We start from the raw sequence: 15,514 nt of genomic DNA on the forward strand, positions 1-15,514 counted from the left end.
CTTCCCTCCACACTGTGGCCCCTCAGTTCCCCACAGGACCAGCAAGTGCTCTCTGGAAACATCTAGCTACCTATCCTGTGGCCGCCTGGCCTGCTTATTACAGGTGCCCCTGTTCCTGGGGAACCTGCTCCCTCCACCACAGTTAGCATTTCAGGGCAGGGCTGGGGACAGCCCATCTTCCTTCATCTTTCATTTCTCCATTTCACAATTCCACAGGGGGAGAACTACTATTATGATACACATATATATAAACACGTGGCTTTGAACCCTTTTATTTTCAGGGCCTTTCAGAACCCCCCTTGCAATACTTGGAGACAGACCCCTCTAATATTGTGGGATCTGGTTACAAGAGCATAGGTGGAGGCTCACACACCAAATGTCTACGTATTTACATTATAATCAAACTAACAGAGTGTTCTTAAATATGTTCTCTCTGCTTACCTGTCAGTCACACCTTCATAAAGACCTAGAAGGCTGGGTTTGAATACGGACTCTTTAGATTCCTCAAAGTTCTGTGGCAGCACGAGGAGAGCAAGGCCCAGCCCGCACTGAGAGGGGCCTCGTGTGTATCTCTGTGGCAACTCCAGCCCGCCTATCCGAGCCCCGTCTGCAACCTGTAAACACAGCTTGTCCCTGGTCACCCCTCGTGCTTACAGGCGTATGCAGGTCACACTCAGGCAGGCAGACTTGGGGAAGAGGCCTCAGGCTCAGGACCGCTTGGGTGAGAGCTGTGGTCTCCTGGGTACCTGGAACACGGTCTGGGAGAGGGGTGTCCAGTAGGCATGTCGCCTTGGCCTCACAGACTCCCTGCCCTGTGGGGAGGGTCATGGCCAGAGGAGGGCCAGATTGGTACCCTCTAAGGCAAGAGACCCAGGACAGGGCCCCTCGTGCCAGGTCCAAGGGCAGTGCCGGAATGCCATCTCGTTCTAAACAGGGTCCTAAAATAAGGCTGGGGTGAGGCTAGGTTAGCCAGACCAGGCTCTGTGACTTTGGCTAAGTCCCTCCCTATCTCTCAACCTCCGTTTCCTCCCTTGTCTCTGAGTGGGACTGCTCCACATTCTAGAACCCTCTGCAGAGCCTCAGAAACAGTGAATTCAGACCCCTCATTCCAACCAGTAATGCTGGGACTCTGGTCCAAAACCCCCAGGGAAGAAAAAGCCACAGTGGGGAAACAAACCGCTTACATTTCTTGATATCCAGAGATCCCAGCATGAAGGTGCAGCTTTCATGGGAGCAACATCACCCCCAAGGTGTGCAGTAGAGCCTGGGGGAACCCAGCTGGCCAGTGTGCCCATCTCTGGTGGGCTGTCACCTCACACTTGGGCTGATCCCATCTGCTACAGACCCACTAGTGATGGCCCGCTGAGCCGGAAGCTCTTGTCTGAAGCCCATCCCTAAAGACCTCACCTTCAGGTTGATCCCATCTGCTACAGACCACTAGTGATGGCCCACTGGGCCAGAAGCTCTTGTCTGCTGAGTCCCCAAGACTCAGGCACGTTAAAGTGCTCTGTACAAAAGCTCAACAGCGTCCCTCCATCTGGTAACAAACAAGGAAATCCCATTTGAGGTCTGCCACTGGGGAGACATCTTTCCAAAACAAAGCTCAGCCCCACTCAGGAAAGATGGTGGTACAAGGCAGCTCACAGTCATGCCAGACTAACGACCCTGCAGAAACACGAGGGGCTCAGGCACACGAGGGCAAGGCTCTGCACTCCAGAGACACAATGGGAAGGTCACAGGGTGTGCACAGGAGTCAGCAGGCAGCCAGGAGCTGGAGCTCAGGACAGAAATGGTCTCTGCCTAGAACAGGTATTCAGTCGTAGGGCCTCATACGGGGAGACCCGGGGTGGCATTCTCCTAAGGACCGGAAACACCAAAAGCCTGCCCAAGTGTAGGCTCAGGAAGTCACACCCTCTGGTGGTGAATCTCCTGGACAAGAGATGGACATAAGGGGCATTCACAAGACAGAGGTCCAAGTACTGAGAGCCACGAGGTCAAGGTGGTGCTGGGGATGGTGAAACTACAGAAGCTACCCTCTTGGGAAACACTGAGAAGCAGGAAGGCCACTGTTCTGTTCACAAGCTGAGCACCCAGCTGGGCCTCCGCCCTCTCCCAGGGGCAGAGCACCGGTTTGGTGGCTTTCTCAGGGCTTTTTCACAGTTGGGTCCCTTCTTGGGGGAGCTGCATCCACATGAGGCTGTGCTGGGCTGTGGCCAGTTGAGGGGTTCCTCAGCGGGTGCAGAGCTTGGAGCCACTCCAAGAAGGCGGGTTCATTTCCCTGCTTTGTGGTTCATAGGCCTGGAGAGACCTGACGGCCGGCTGCCCCGGGTGAGAATGCCCACATTTCTGGAGGTCAGAGGAGTGGGGAGGCCTGTCCACCACATGACCCAGATAGGATGACGACAAATTCAAAAAGCCCTGCAGGTCTAGGCGTAGATAACAGTTGTGAGCCAAGTCCACGGTCTGGGTTGGTAACATTCCGAAGAAAAAGGGCACTGTAGGTCGGCGATTTGGCTGGATGGTAGCAATGGGAAAACGGTTCCCAGTGGGGGCATGTGGAAGGTTCTCCGGTACCTCAGATTAAGACAGGGTGCAGTGGTCCTAAGTTCTTCCGGTTGGACCGAGTTAAAAGCATGTCTTAGCAGCAAGAGCTCGTCCTTATTTTTGTCACACGACGGTGACGGAAACCGGACCGGGGGGTGTGAAGTCAATTTGATGAGGGTGGAAAAGCTGCTGCCGATCCTGTGGGATGCAGCCTGCCTTCTCCGCAAAGGCCCTTCACGTGAAGTAGCGGCAGGACGTGGAGTCGATGTAGCAGTAGGGGGTGCACTGCAGGTCCCCATATGACCTGAGGGGGGCAGATATGGGTCAGGGTGCGCGCAGGGCAGCGGGCACGATGGCTCCTGCCCAGGCCTCAGGACCAAGGCATGTTCTGAGGCCGCCTCTGGTGACTTCTGGTCCACCCTCATCAGACAGCTGTCACTACTGCTACCTCACTAAGGGCCTCAGGGTTTGCCAGAGAGTGCTCTCATTCTCATTTGGGGTAAGAGGCTTGGGGCAGTTGAGTTCAGGCCTCTGTGGCTTTGCCCCTTGAGCCCAGCTGAGGGATCTGGGTGGAAAGAGTTGGTAACCATGTTCTTAACACAGCATCTCTGAGAGAATCACTCCCTTCTCAAGACCTGAAAGGTTTCCAGGCGCGGTCCATTGGTCATACTGTACTGATGCAAATGTTCTATTTCTGTGCGGTCCAGGCCGGCAGCCTCTAGCCATGTGTATCTACTGAGGTCTTAAAATAAGGTTAGTAGGAATGAATAATTGGATTTTTAATTTTAATTAATTTGAAGTTAAATAGCAATGTGTGGCCGGGGGCCACCAGATTGGACAGCACAGCCTATACCTCTGTAAGCCCAAGTGCTAACGTATGATGGTTACACATTATACCCATATTCACAAGCATCCCTTGAGGCTTCTAGAGATTACATGAGTAACCACAGTGAACCAGTGGGTAAGCCCCAGGCTCTATGCAGTCCTGTGTTCCATGTCCAGTTATCTACACTGACTTGTCTCCATGAAGCCATCAACCAGCTCAGACCTGCCACCTCTCTGGCAAGTGCCAGAGGATAGGGCACTTCAGGGACAGGGCAGTACATACAGACACAGAGATACAGTCGGGCCCTGGCCAAGCCTAAAGTGCTTGGAGTTTTGGAACTACAGATCTGTAGTTCCCCCAGCCTGGTTCGAGACGCTGGTGTATATTTGGGGGTGGGCATTGAGGAGAATGCCTTCCATTGAGGAATGCCTTCCATTCCTTGGATAGAGGACAGAGGGGTGGACAGAGTCAGTGGACAGAGGGGTGACAGACAGGACTGGTGTCTATTTCCCAGCCCTGCTGAGGGCCTGGGTCCAAGCTTACCAGAGGAATAGGGCTGAAAGCAAAAGCTGAAGAGACTGGACTCCTGAGGGACCTAGGAGGTATGAAGGGCCAGCGATCCATTGCGGAACCAACAGAGAAGCAGGAACTAGGGAGGAAAGCCTTCTCATTTTCCCTACAACACTATACAACTCCACATCTGTGAGGATTAGGGGGAATGTGGTATGGTTTTGCATTTCATAGGCCCAGTGTCCTTCAGCTGGCTTGGGAGATGTCAACCGTGGAGGTCAATGTGAACACCCACTGGAGAGTCCCAGATAGAAGTAGAGGGGTCCCTGAAGGGGGTACTAACTTCCCGGGGTTTTCTTGGAACAGTCATGAGCCAGCAAAATTAGATGTTAATGCTGGTGTGATCTCATCTGCACCTATAGTCCTGCCCTGGGGGTCGGAGTTGTTGCAGAGAAATCGGGTTATACAGATGCTTAGATTCTTGGAAATGCCCTGGTACCTCCATCCTCCACTGGGCTTCCTCCAGACCCACTTTCCAGAAGACTAATGTGGTCATGGTAGCCACTGGGGTTGGGAGCTGCTCACCCAGGGGCAACAGCTGAACGTAGAGATTGCTGATTGCCAGGGGTCCGGGATGGAGCCGGTGACTCTCTGTCTCAGCTCGGCCTCAGAGGCACTCAGGCACCCTAAGAGGGCACGTGGTCATTATGTGTGTGTTGCCTGTCTCCCTTAGGTGAGCAGGGACCATGTATTGTGCTATTTGTCACCATACCTCAGTGTCTAGAAAGTACCAGGAACATAAGCAGCATTAAAAAAAAGTATTTGTGAAGGAAAGAGGAGGAAGCAGGCAGAGAGGGAGGCAGGGGTGTCATAATAGCACACGAGTGATTCCTACCCAGGGAGATAGGTCTCGCAGGTCAGGTGGCCAAAGTCAGAGCCGTCGCAGTCCTCCACTCCCTTGTGCTGGTGACCATCTCCACAGTAGGCCCGGTGACAGCCTGAGGGACACAGGGGAGTGTAGCCCTGAGAGGGTGCTGGGGTGGGACAGGCCTACCTTAGCCTGTAAGGACTGTGTGGCCTAAAGGATCCACCCAGAGCATGCACCCTCTTAAGCGGACTCCCATAAAGCTTCAGATGCATCCGGGGACTGCCCCCTCAGCCCCCCCAAATCCCACGCCAGAGAATAAGGAGACCCAAGCTCCAGCCCACTCCAGCTACTTGTTAGCCAACAGAACAAGAGCAGGCCCCTTGGCCTCCCTGAGCCTCAATATCTCTATCTCAAACCTGGGGCGTGGACACCACCTCCCCTTCATAGGACACACCGTGGGTTCCCATGGAGTGAGAGTCAGGAGACTGCGCACTGGGCACAAGTGATGGCCACGGTGGCTCTCGTCTACAGAGAACTTCCACGACCTTCTTTTTACAGGGTTCCTTCCTGCTGTGTGATCTCCTATTTGACTCTGTCTGCACCAGGGGCAGAAGGGACTCCAGGCAAAGCGGGCATGCCGGGGATCACCATCCCGGGAACTGTCCCGGCAAGTACAGCTACAGAGAGAGAGATCCAGCCATTTCTCGGTCCTTGTGCCCATCGCTGCTCATTTACACATCTCCGGCTCTCAGCCAGGCCGGCTCCTCACAGCAAGGACTTAAAAATCATTCAGTGAAGGGACGTTGAATCCTTACTACACCCAGACGACCTGGCGCACATCAGCTCGCAGCATCTCTAAAGAGCTGAGCGGTCAGTACCGACACAGCCAATTTTCAGTGGAGGAAAGTGAGACTTGAGCTGTGAACTGCCCTCCATTCCCCACTCACTGAGAGCCTCCTCTAGGAACATTCGAACTCTACTCCGTCTGGCTCCAAATCCCCCACTTTACACACCACCTCCTGTTTTTGTCACGTGATTAAAAAAAGAAGAAGGAAAGCAAACCCTCCAGTGCGGTGCCACCTGCCTGTCCCCGTAGCATCCCATCAGCCTGAAGTCTGCTTCCCCTAAGAAGGGCTTTGTCACCAGGGCTCCATCTGGTAAAAGTCCTGATGCAAATTCTTGGCTTCTCCCTTTCATCTTTCACTCTGTATCACCTTTATCTTTTGATAAAGAACGTGAACTGGAACTTGGGTTTTGCCAAGAAGTAGGATTCAGGGAAAAGGAGGGACTGGTGGCTTCTCTAGGGGCAAGACCCTTGACACTAACCCACCATGATATGCGTGGGCAGTAAAAAGTCAGCATTTGGCCTGAATGGGAGGGCCGTCCCCACAGCAGCCCAGGGGTACTCCCTCTGGCTTGGAGATCACCCCAACCCACCACAGCTGGCATCCAGGGGCTTGCCCTCCCTCATCCAGGCCCTCCCCGAGGCAGGCACCACTCACTGATGCAGCTGTCACCCACGTCATCATTTCCGTCATCACACTCCTCCCCGGGCTGCAGGACTCCATCCCCGCAGGAGCCACGGTGGTCCACAGTATAGTCCACAGGGTGGAAAGGGGTCACCTGGCCAAAGAAACACAGGACAGTTACTAGGGATGGCATGACAGGTTGTTGGCACTGGGATGGAGACCCCGGGTCTGGGCGGGGGGGTTCCTCCCGGATGGGAAAGGCACCCCTCTCCCATGGCCCAACGCTCTGCACTTGGCGGGAAGGCTGGGCCAGATCAGGACAGCATCCTGGCCGTGTGGGGATGGGAGACCGTCTGGAACCCTGGCTACAAGAGGAGGTCCTATGTGGCGGGCAGGGGGAACGGAGAACTGCTCAGAAGCAGAGAAGAGGAGGGTGCCCAGCCCTTCCACGGAAACAGACTGCAGAAAGCTCTGCGCTAGACCCAACCCGTGGCCCTTCTTTCCTCGGGTATGTCCTGAGTGTCTGCCTCAGGGTACCTGGATGGGGAGCCAGCCAAGGCTGTCCTTGAAGTACAGAGATCTCTGATCTTTGCGGAAGGCAATGGCATTTTGGGTGTTCAGCCTCTCGAGCTCCTCCTGGTTGTTGACCACAAAAATCTGCCAGAGAACACACTGGTGAGGATTCCAGAAAACACTTCTATAGGGGTCAGGGGAAAAGCTGGAAGAGGACACAGAATCTCCATCCTTGGGCTGGTTAACAGTGGGATGGGGAGTCTGCATATCACACGCCGGGGATCCTCCTGAAGTCGGGAGGGATGTCCTGATTCCCCCATCTTCTCAACCCAGTTCCTAAGGTCTGGGTTTGCAATAAGAATGTCCACAATTTAAAATTTTTCTAACATTTAAAATGTTCCCGGGACTTAAATAAAAACATGATGTCATCTAATCAAGTAATTCAACATCTGGAAAGGAGTCTTAACAAAACTGTTATACTCAAAGGTGTTCATTACGGTTTTATTTACATTAGTGAAAAGCCTGGGAGAACCGTACAAGTACCCAACAACAGGGCCCTGGTTAAATAAATCACAGCACAGCCACACGATGGATGGATGATTATGCATCCATTCAAGTGATGAATTAATGTCCAGGGTTACCTCAAAATAATCCAAGGGAGGGTGGGCAGTAGTGAGTGGGTATAAAGAGGAAACAGGATTAACCAGGAGTTGATACGTGTTGAATTTGGGTGAAGGGTACATAGAGGTTTATTACACTATTTGTTCTGCTTTTGCATTTACTTAAAATTTTCTATAATTTTTTGTCCTTAAAAAAAAGACAAAACAAAAAAAAACAAACCTCAAGTTGGACCCACAACCAAATGGACAACTTGGTTTCCTAGATTTTTATTTTTCCCTTATTTTCCAATTTCCTATAATGAGTGCGTACCAGGTATATAATGAGGAAATCAGTTTATTAAAAGGCTTTTACAAGCTCTTGGAGGATCAGGTGAGAGGTCCCAATGGATAACCACCAGATTTTCTCCCAGGAGCCTTACCACAGGAACATGAGGGGAGCTGGACCCATACATGGATTCCCTGTAGGAGGGGTTATTCACATTCGTAGGGGTTCCACAAAGACAACTTCCTGGAGGCCCGGGAAATCCTCTGTCCCCTTTGGGTCCCATCACAAGTTGTCCTAGGAAGCAACAGAATGCTGTGTTACTAGAGCAAAGGAAGCGAAAACCAAACAGCCCCAGGGAGATGTGAGCAACCTTTACAACAGAAAGAAGGTCAAAGTCCAAGCATCTTAGGGTAGGCCCTGGGGAGAGGTCTAAAGAGACTCTTTTGATCCAAGATATGGAGGAGGTGATGTTCTCTGTGGGTCCCTTAACCATACCGGGTGTTGGGGAACCTTCCCCAATTCTCTCCGTTCCCTTTCTCTACACTTTGGAAACCAGACAGACATTCTACTTCCCAGATGACCTTGCATGCAAGGTCTGTGATGGGAGAAGGGTAAGCATCTGAGAAAGTCTGTCCTGATAAAAAAAACAGAGCTGGTGAGAGACCTAGCTTCCTCCTTCTTCCTGTCTAGAAGACAGACAACATGCCTGGTGCAGCAGCAGCCACATTGCAACCCTGAGGTAATAGGTATGAGAAGAGAAGCCAACATACAGGAAAGACCAGGGGTTCATGGGGCATGGGACCCTGCTGGTGACACTTAGAAGCTGAACCAAAGTCAGCCACTGTTGACCTCTCTGGACCTCCTCGTATGAGAAAAACAATCTCCTTTTTGTTTAGACTATTATTAACAGGGATCTAAGGAACACAATGCTGACAACTTCTATTATTTTTTTATTCATTTTATTTTGTTCTTATTTGTGAGATCTTTACGAAGGAATTTCTAAAGGTGGGTTTCTTTCATTCCTTCTGGAAGAAAATGGAATGCCTGAAAATGCTCCACCTACTTATTCTCCCCTGGTACTGAGGAGAGTGTCGTGAACGTATATTATTAGGAAATGTATTCCCTGCAATGTGGGTGATCTGCTTGGGCAGTAGTCTTCACCTAGACTTTTAAAGGTCTTAATGTCCAGGCCACACTCCAGACCAATTCCATTAAGAATGCAGAGAATAGAACCCAGGCATCCATACTTTTAAAAGCTCTCAAGATGATTCCAGTGTATACTAAGGTCGCGAACGCTGGTCTAAGGAAACGGTCTTTGCACAAGCCATTTCCCTACTAGATTATTCTTCCTTCACCCTCCATCCCTCCTTCCTCAGGTGCCTTCCAGCTAGCTCCTGATCTGGATTCAAATATCACTTCTGCAGGGAAGCCTTCTGAATCTTCGCACTCTGGCACGTTCACTTGGATAATGTCATAGTTCCCTATGCCTTTTCTTCACAGCACTTATCTCTGTTTGCGATTTTGTGTCTTGTGAGATTATCCGATCAAGGTCAATCTCCCCCAGTGGAATATAAGCTCCACAAGGGCAAGGTTGATGCCCATTTTCATTCACAAGGGTGGGATACACAGTAGGGACATGATACATGCTTGATGATGGAATGAATGGATGCAGACTCACTGGAAAGAAAAGGTGTTCGGAAAAGGCTTAAAAACCCCGGTTGGCAGAAAAGAACGAGAGCAAGAGCCATCCAACAGGGAGAGAGGAAAGAGGAAACACAGAGACTGACGAAGGAAGGAAGGAAGTATGCCTCCTCCTGGAAAAGTAAGGGGAAGTCTGGAGCCCAGTCACTGGTTTCAGGTTGTATAACTTCCCAAGGCAGCCAGCAACTAGGGACACAGCTGGCAGATTCCAGAAGGGCAGAAAGTAAAATGACTCCAGGGGAAAGGTCTGGTCAGGAACCCAAAGAAGCAGCGTTAGCTAGAGGAAGAAACCCCAATGGGAATACCCTCCCCACAACCTTGAGCCTTCCTGAGCTGGTGGACAGATATGTCCAAGATCAGAAGAATGCCGGTACGAGGGCTGGGGCGGGGGCGGGCATTGCCAACATTTCATACCAGGTTGTGGTAGTTGCTTGAACAAGAAATAAGAATACAACGCTGTAGGAGGAGCTCCAGTCCCGTGTTCTGATGTTTTCAGCACAGCCCAGAAAGACACAGACTCCACCAGCCCAGGAATACTCTGGGTAATTATCACCCCCGGGGAAACTGAGGTGGGAATGCTCTGTAACCAAGGATGCGCGAGTGGCATCGGAGAAGGTTCTGTGACCCCAACAACTCCTCCAGAACCATGGCCTCAGAGAGGGTCAGGCGTTGGTCCCACTGTCCGGCCAATAAGTGGCGAGGCTGAGATTTGAATTCATGTATGACTTCACACTATGCCATCAAAAGACAAAGTCCAAGAATACTGATGCTTGCAGGAAGCTGGAAATTCCCAGGTACCACAGTGATTCACTTATACCCAGTCTGGGTGCAGGAAGGACTCACTCAGATTTGTAATTCGGTTACTTCAAATCACATCCTAGAGGCATTTTGCCTTGATTCCCTCGGCCACCTCCTAGCACCTCGTTCTCTGTAACTTGGGTGATAAAAAGTTCCCCCTCCACCTCCCCCCAGCACTGTCCTGCCCCACAGCTCTGGGCACCAGAACCAGAAGTGGCCTCCAGAGAGGGTGACAGGATGTGGCAGGGAGCCCGCTTCCTGCCACCACTGCAGTTTCCCTGCCGCTTCCTCTCAGCTGTCAGAGGGCATCTGTTACCCCTGCCTGTTTCCTGCCAGGATCCACTGAAGGGCACAGCAACTCGAACTGCCCCACCTCGGCCTCTCAGAACTGGTCCAGCGGGCCTGCCTGATCCATCGTCCCGTGGAGCCAGAAGACCTGGCTCTCCATCTGTGCCCAGACTGCCTCCCATCGCTGCTGGCTGTGCAGCGGGAGCAGGCCTGACATGGGAATCGGCGAGGAGGCAGAGGGACCACAGAATAGTCTCCACATCACCCCCAGCTCTTACTCTGCCTCAGCAGAGGCTGCATGGCTAAGTGGGAAGGGTCTCTAGACCAGGAGCCACAGACTGATTCTGGGCCGGGCAAGGCCACCACCGGTCAGCTCTGTGACCTCCAGGAAGTCCCTTTTCTCTGAGGTTCAAAGTTCTTTTCTATAAAGGGAGGGCTGGATAAGACCAGGGTTGTTTGACTTGTGGTTCAGAGCCCAAAGACATTCTAAGATGGATCTGGGGCAGGGGTTCTGGAACTCTGGGAAGCAGTGTGCAGAATCTTGGGCACAGATACGACACGTATTTGTCCTGAGTGGGTGTGGGACTTTTATCAGACTCCAGAGATAGTCTCAGGAATCACTTCTGGGGCCTGTTCCCATTCTTGACGATTATCCAACTGGCCCCAGGTCCAGGTTATCTTTTAAATTCCTCCCTCCTCTTCTTTCCCTACCCTGCACCCTGCCCTCCTCAAAAAAAAAGTTTCCAAAGAGCAGGATGATTGCCCCATTTTCTTTAGCCCCTTCACTCTGGGAGGCTCCCCAGAAAGGAAGTGACTCATAAGAAGGCACAGGAAGGGGACCTGAGTCAGAAATGGACTGCATCCTGCTTGCCTGCTATGCAATCACCCGGGGGGACAGCCTGAGAACCAAAATGGCCCATGTCTGCGAGTGCTTGTGGTGCACAGCCCTGCCCCGCCCACCTGCCAGGTGCCATGGGATGGTAAAGCTGACCGGCCATCGACACTGCCTCGAGGACTTGCTATCTAGAAGGAAGATGAAACACATCTGCAGAAAAGTTATCGGTGAAGGGCCATAGCAGAGAGGCAATATGTACTTGGGCCCAGGGAAAGGAGACCCATCCTGTTAGGGACCAAGGAAGGCCTTACTGAAGAGAGGGCTTTGACAGAAGAAGACAGTTTCATCGGGTGGACCAGAAGGCTGGCCTAATGACCTCTCTTTGCATCCACACCGCTCCCCAAGAGCCTGGCTGTCTCCTCAGTTTTGTGAACTGCTTAAATACCTCAAGGGCCAAGAGAGTCCTCCCCAAAGAAAACTCAGGCCTCACGCCATGCTCTCGGTCCCTGGGGCTGGCAGCTCATGATCCTAGGCCTTGAGAAGAACATTACTCATGCCGGAAGCGAGGAAGAGGACTTCAACTGACCCTTGAACAACATGGGTTTAAACTGCATGGGTCCTCTTAGATGCAGATTTTTTACAGCACAGTACTATAAATGCATTTTCTCTTGTTTGTGATTTTCTTAATAACATTTCTTTTCTCTAGCTTCCTTTCTTGTAAGCTTACTGTATATGACACATATAACACACAAAGTATATGTTAATCCACTGCTATCAGGAAGGCTTCCAGTCAACAGCAGGCTATTAGTAGTTAAGTTTGGGGGGATTCAGGAGCTTATATGTGAATTTTCAACCATGCTGGGGTTGGCGCCCCTAACCTCCACATTTTTCGAGGGTCAAGTGTAGTTGGGAGGACCCCCATAGGGATTGTCAAGTCAATTCCCAGAAACAGACTGTGGGGCATGGACACATGGCCCAGGATGCATCTCCAATCTAGTTCCCTTAACAGCACAGAAATAGGTGTGGCAAGATAACTTATTGTCGTACTAACTGACATTTGTTTTCTCACTTTTTTCTCTCCCAATTTCAAGGAGGTAGCAAGATTTTGTGCTTTCTTGCCCTTGCCGAAAACAGGTACTATGTGAAGACTTTTCTCAGAAGAAAAAAGCTCCTGAGACAGGTGGCAGTACATGAGGAATATGAGAAGCAAGGCGCTGGAGGTCAGAAGAGGGGAGATGACTCCAGACATGGAGAGAGAGGGACCCCCTGTGTTTTGGAGATAAGGTAAGGAAGGTCTCAGAAGGAATAGCTATGGGACTTCTTGGGAAACTGAACCACAGGGACCAGGCTTGGAAATGTTCCGATACCCAAGCATGAAATGAATATGGCAGTCACCAGGCACCCTTGGACCACGTGGCCTGGGATAGCAGGCATCTCAGAGGTGAACAGGGCAGATCAAAGGCTGGAGGGAACTCCCCTGATGTTTTTTTGCCATAATCCCCAGGATCTTTGCCCAAATCTTTTTAGGTAGTTAGAGGAGTGGAGAGAACCTCTTAATACCTGAGATGGAATTTTCCTGGCATCCCGGAAGGTTAGAATCTCAGAACCAGCTTTAATTTGGTTTAAAGGAGCTAACAAATTATGACATTTCTAGACCATTGCATTACATGGTTGTGAATATATTCCCATAGACCCAGGGAGGAAAAGTACAATGTAGAATTTTAAAATGCCTTCATTTTAAGTTAAGAATAAAACTGTAATACCAATTGCTTTGTTTCCTTGTGTATAACTGAGAGCCAAGAACCCTACATAGTAAAGAGTCTTCTCAGACCTAGAGATGCTGTGTTTATGCAGGAAATGTGCTCTGAAAGGCCATATTTGGAGCTGACGAGGGAACAGACTAACAGGTTTAGCACATCAAATTAAACAAGGTAAACAAGCAGTGTATCTATGCCCTCTTCGATGGCAGACTTTGATTTCTTTTCAGGGTTTCTTTGTATATTCAGTGTAAACCAACAAGGACGCTTTCACAACACTACATAAGATAGAAAAATCGGCCACATCATCTTTACTTCTAGGATTAAGTAAATTGCTTGGAGCCATGAACGGCTTTTCTAGAAAAAGGTGTTAGTTGATGAAAAATGTGCCTGTTACTTTTCACTTGAAGTATAAATGACATCACCAATGTAATTATGTTTTTGTGGGTTTTTTTTCCTCCTCTATTTGTTCTCCAAAATGCTACAACAGAGTCAGGATATTGTTTATCTCTCTTGTGTAGAAGTTGAATGAGCCAAGCTATGGAGAAATTATAAATATATTAAAAGCATCTCTGGTAGTTTCTAACTCAAAACACAAGGCAGACCTCTGCTGTGCCCTCTCTGGGGAGGTTGGCCAGGAGGGCAACACTGTGGATCAAGTGAAGCAGTGTGGCTCTTACCTGTGGATGGGGGGCCCGGGGGGCCTGGGGGACCTGGACGGCCAGGTTGACCAGAAGGCCCAGGCTTGCCTGGTGGGCCCATTACTCCACTATCTCCCTTCTGCCCCTGACAGAGAGAAAGGCAGAGCCTGTTATGACAACATGACATGGCAAACTTCTTTCCCCATTTATGTCTAAATCAGGGACCGCCTTGCACTTTGGAGCAGAAGCCCAGAGCAGGATTCAGCCCCAGAAGCCTTGACCCCCAAACTCCTAAAAAGCTCAGGGCAGGGGCACCTGGCTGGCTCAGCTGGTAGAGCGTGTGACTTTTGATCTCAGAGTCATGAGTTCAAGCCCCACAGTGGGCATGGAGTCTACTTAAAAAAAAAAAAAAAAAAAAAAAAAGCTCAGGGAAAGTGACATTTGAGATTGTGATGGTTACAAGTTTGTAGACATTACTTCTTGCTCTATTCTGGAAACATGGCACTGATTGCTGAAAGGAACCAATCCAACCCACTCCTCTCACGGGGCAGAGAAGGAAACAGAGGCTCAGGAAAGAGCAGAGATGTACATTAAGTCACCTAGCATTGAGGCAGCAGACTTGGGCCTAGCCTCAGGGCTCTGCTTGCTCACCAAGACCATGTTTCTTTTACCACAAGACCTGTTTCCATCAAATGAATTTCCGTTGCTCTCAGGATAAAGACCCAGATCCTTATTTCACCTACAAAGGCCTGTATGGCTGGCCTTTCTAGTCACGTTCCAGCCTTTTGGTGTTTTTGGTCTTCAAGGGCATCATGCCTTTTTTTTCCCCCCTCCTCTCTGCCCCAACTCGCTCTCCACTCCTTTGCCTGGTTAACTGCCTCCCAGCCTTTAGCTCTCACGTAAAATGTCACTGCAGCACAGCCTTCCCTGGCCTTGCCAGACTAAGTCAGTTCTCCCGGTCACAGGCTCTCAGAACTGGGCCTCTTTCCTTCCAGGCTTTTATCCAGGTCAGAAATGCACCAATATTTGTGTGGTCCTTTCATCAACGTCTCTCCATGAGACATAAGCTCCCTCTGGGCCCGAATTTGTCTTGCTCACCTCTCTTCCCCAGATTAAATGAGGGAGGAGGAAGATACTGAAAACACAAAGGGGAAGCAGTTCTGGTGATCTGGAAGTCAAGAGACCTGGATTTTCACGTTGGCCATGAGACCCTGGGTAACTCACGTCATTGCTTTGTGCCTGTTTTCTCATCTGTAAAATGGGGCCAGTAAGCACACACCTTCGCAGCTTTGTTGTAAAGCTAACAAAGATCTCAGAGGTGAAAAACCGCTTTGCACAGAACCAAGGGCTAAGGAAGCCAAGCTGATGATCACAGCAGCTAGTTTGCTTTCATCTTTTTCACATGGTTAGAAAAGGCCTAATTTCTTAAAGAGAGCCACACCTGTAGCTGCAGCCATTCCACATAGGATGTTCTCTTTGCTGCCTCTTCTGAGAGGGTCAAGAGCAAAGATTTCCTCCTTAGGGCTGCTCTTAGGAATGATCCTAGAAACCAAGATCTGTAGATTCTTCCCCTCCACAATTTGCTTACTGTGTGTTCGTATGCTGGTGCTAAACTGGACAGTGATTGATGCACGACATCTTTGACCTGGATCCCCTTTCTACACTTGTGCCTTGGCAAGCTTGCCCATGTAATGAAACATAATCTTCCCCAAGTCTGGGAAGCAGGCAGGCAGGGTACTCCTTTTCAATCACAACAGTGACATGTGGCCTGCTGCCTTGTCAACATGGCTCTGGGGAACCTCTTGACAATGTCCAAGGACTTCTTAAATTCTTTTGTTGTATTTATTCATTCATTCATTCATTCATTCATTCATTCATA

At 50.3% G+C, this 15,514-nt stretch overlaps 1 protein-coding gene across 4 annotated transcripts in view; it reads right to left on the reverse strand.

Annotated features, from left to right (window-relative positions):
* The window catches only part of COLQ (collagen like tail subunit of asymmetric acetylcholinesterase), a 76,850-nt gene that overhangs the window by 16,069 nt on the left and 45,267 nt on the right, over positions 1-15,514 (reverse strand). For 2 of the 4 annotated variants that reach the window (XM_053903826.1, XM_053903827.1), the window contains exons 12-17: positions 13,675-13,780; positions 7,770-7,909; positions 6,755-6,874; positions 6,251-6,371; positions 4,776-4,878; positions 257-2,848 (exon numbers count right to left, since the gene is read on the reverse strand). In XM_053903826.1, coding sequence (XP_053759801.1) covers positions 2,779-2,848; positions 4,776-4,878; positions 6,251-6,371; positions 6,755-6,874; positions 7,770-7,909; positions 13,675-13,780 — 660 coding nt within the window. In that variant the 3' untranslated portion in view covers positions 257-2,778. Of the gene's footprint in view, positions 1-256; positions 2,849-4,775; positions 4,879-6,250; positions 6,372-6,754; positions 6,875-7,769; positions 7,910-13,674; positions 13,781-15,514 lie in introns of those variants that run through there. The other 2 variants (XM_053903824.1, XM_053903825.1) reach the window with 1 other exon arrangement.

This window comes from Panthera pardus, unplaced genomic scaffold (assembly GCF_024362965.1).
Source record: "Panthera pardus isolate Hobbes unplaced genomic scaffold, ASM2436296v1 HiC_scaffold_16, whole genome shotgun sequence".
NCBI classification, from domain to species: domain Eukaryota; kingdom Metazoa; phylum Chordata; class Mammalia; order Carnivora; family Felidae; genus Panthera; species Panthera pardus.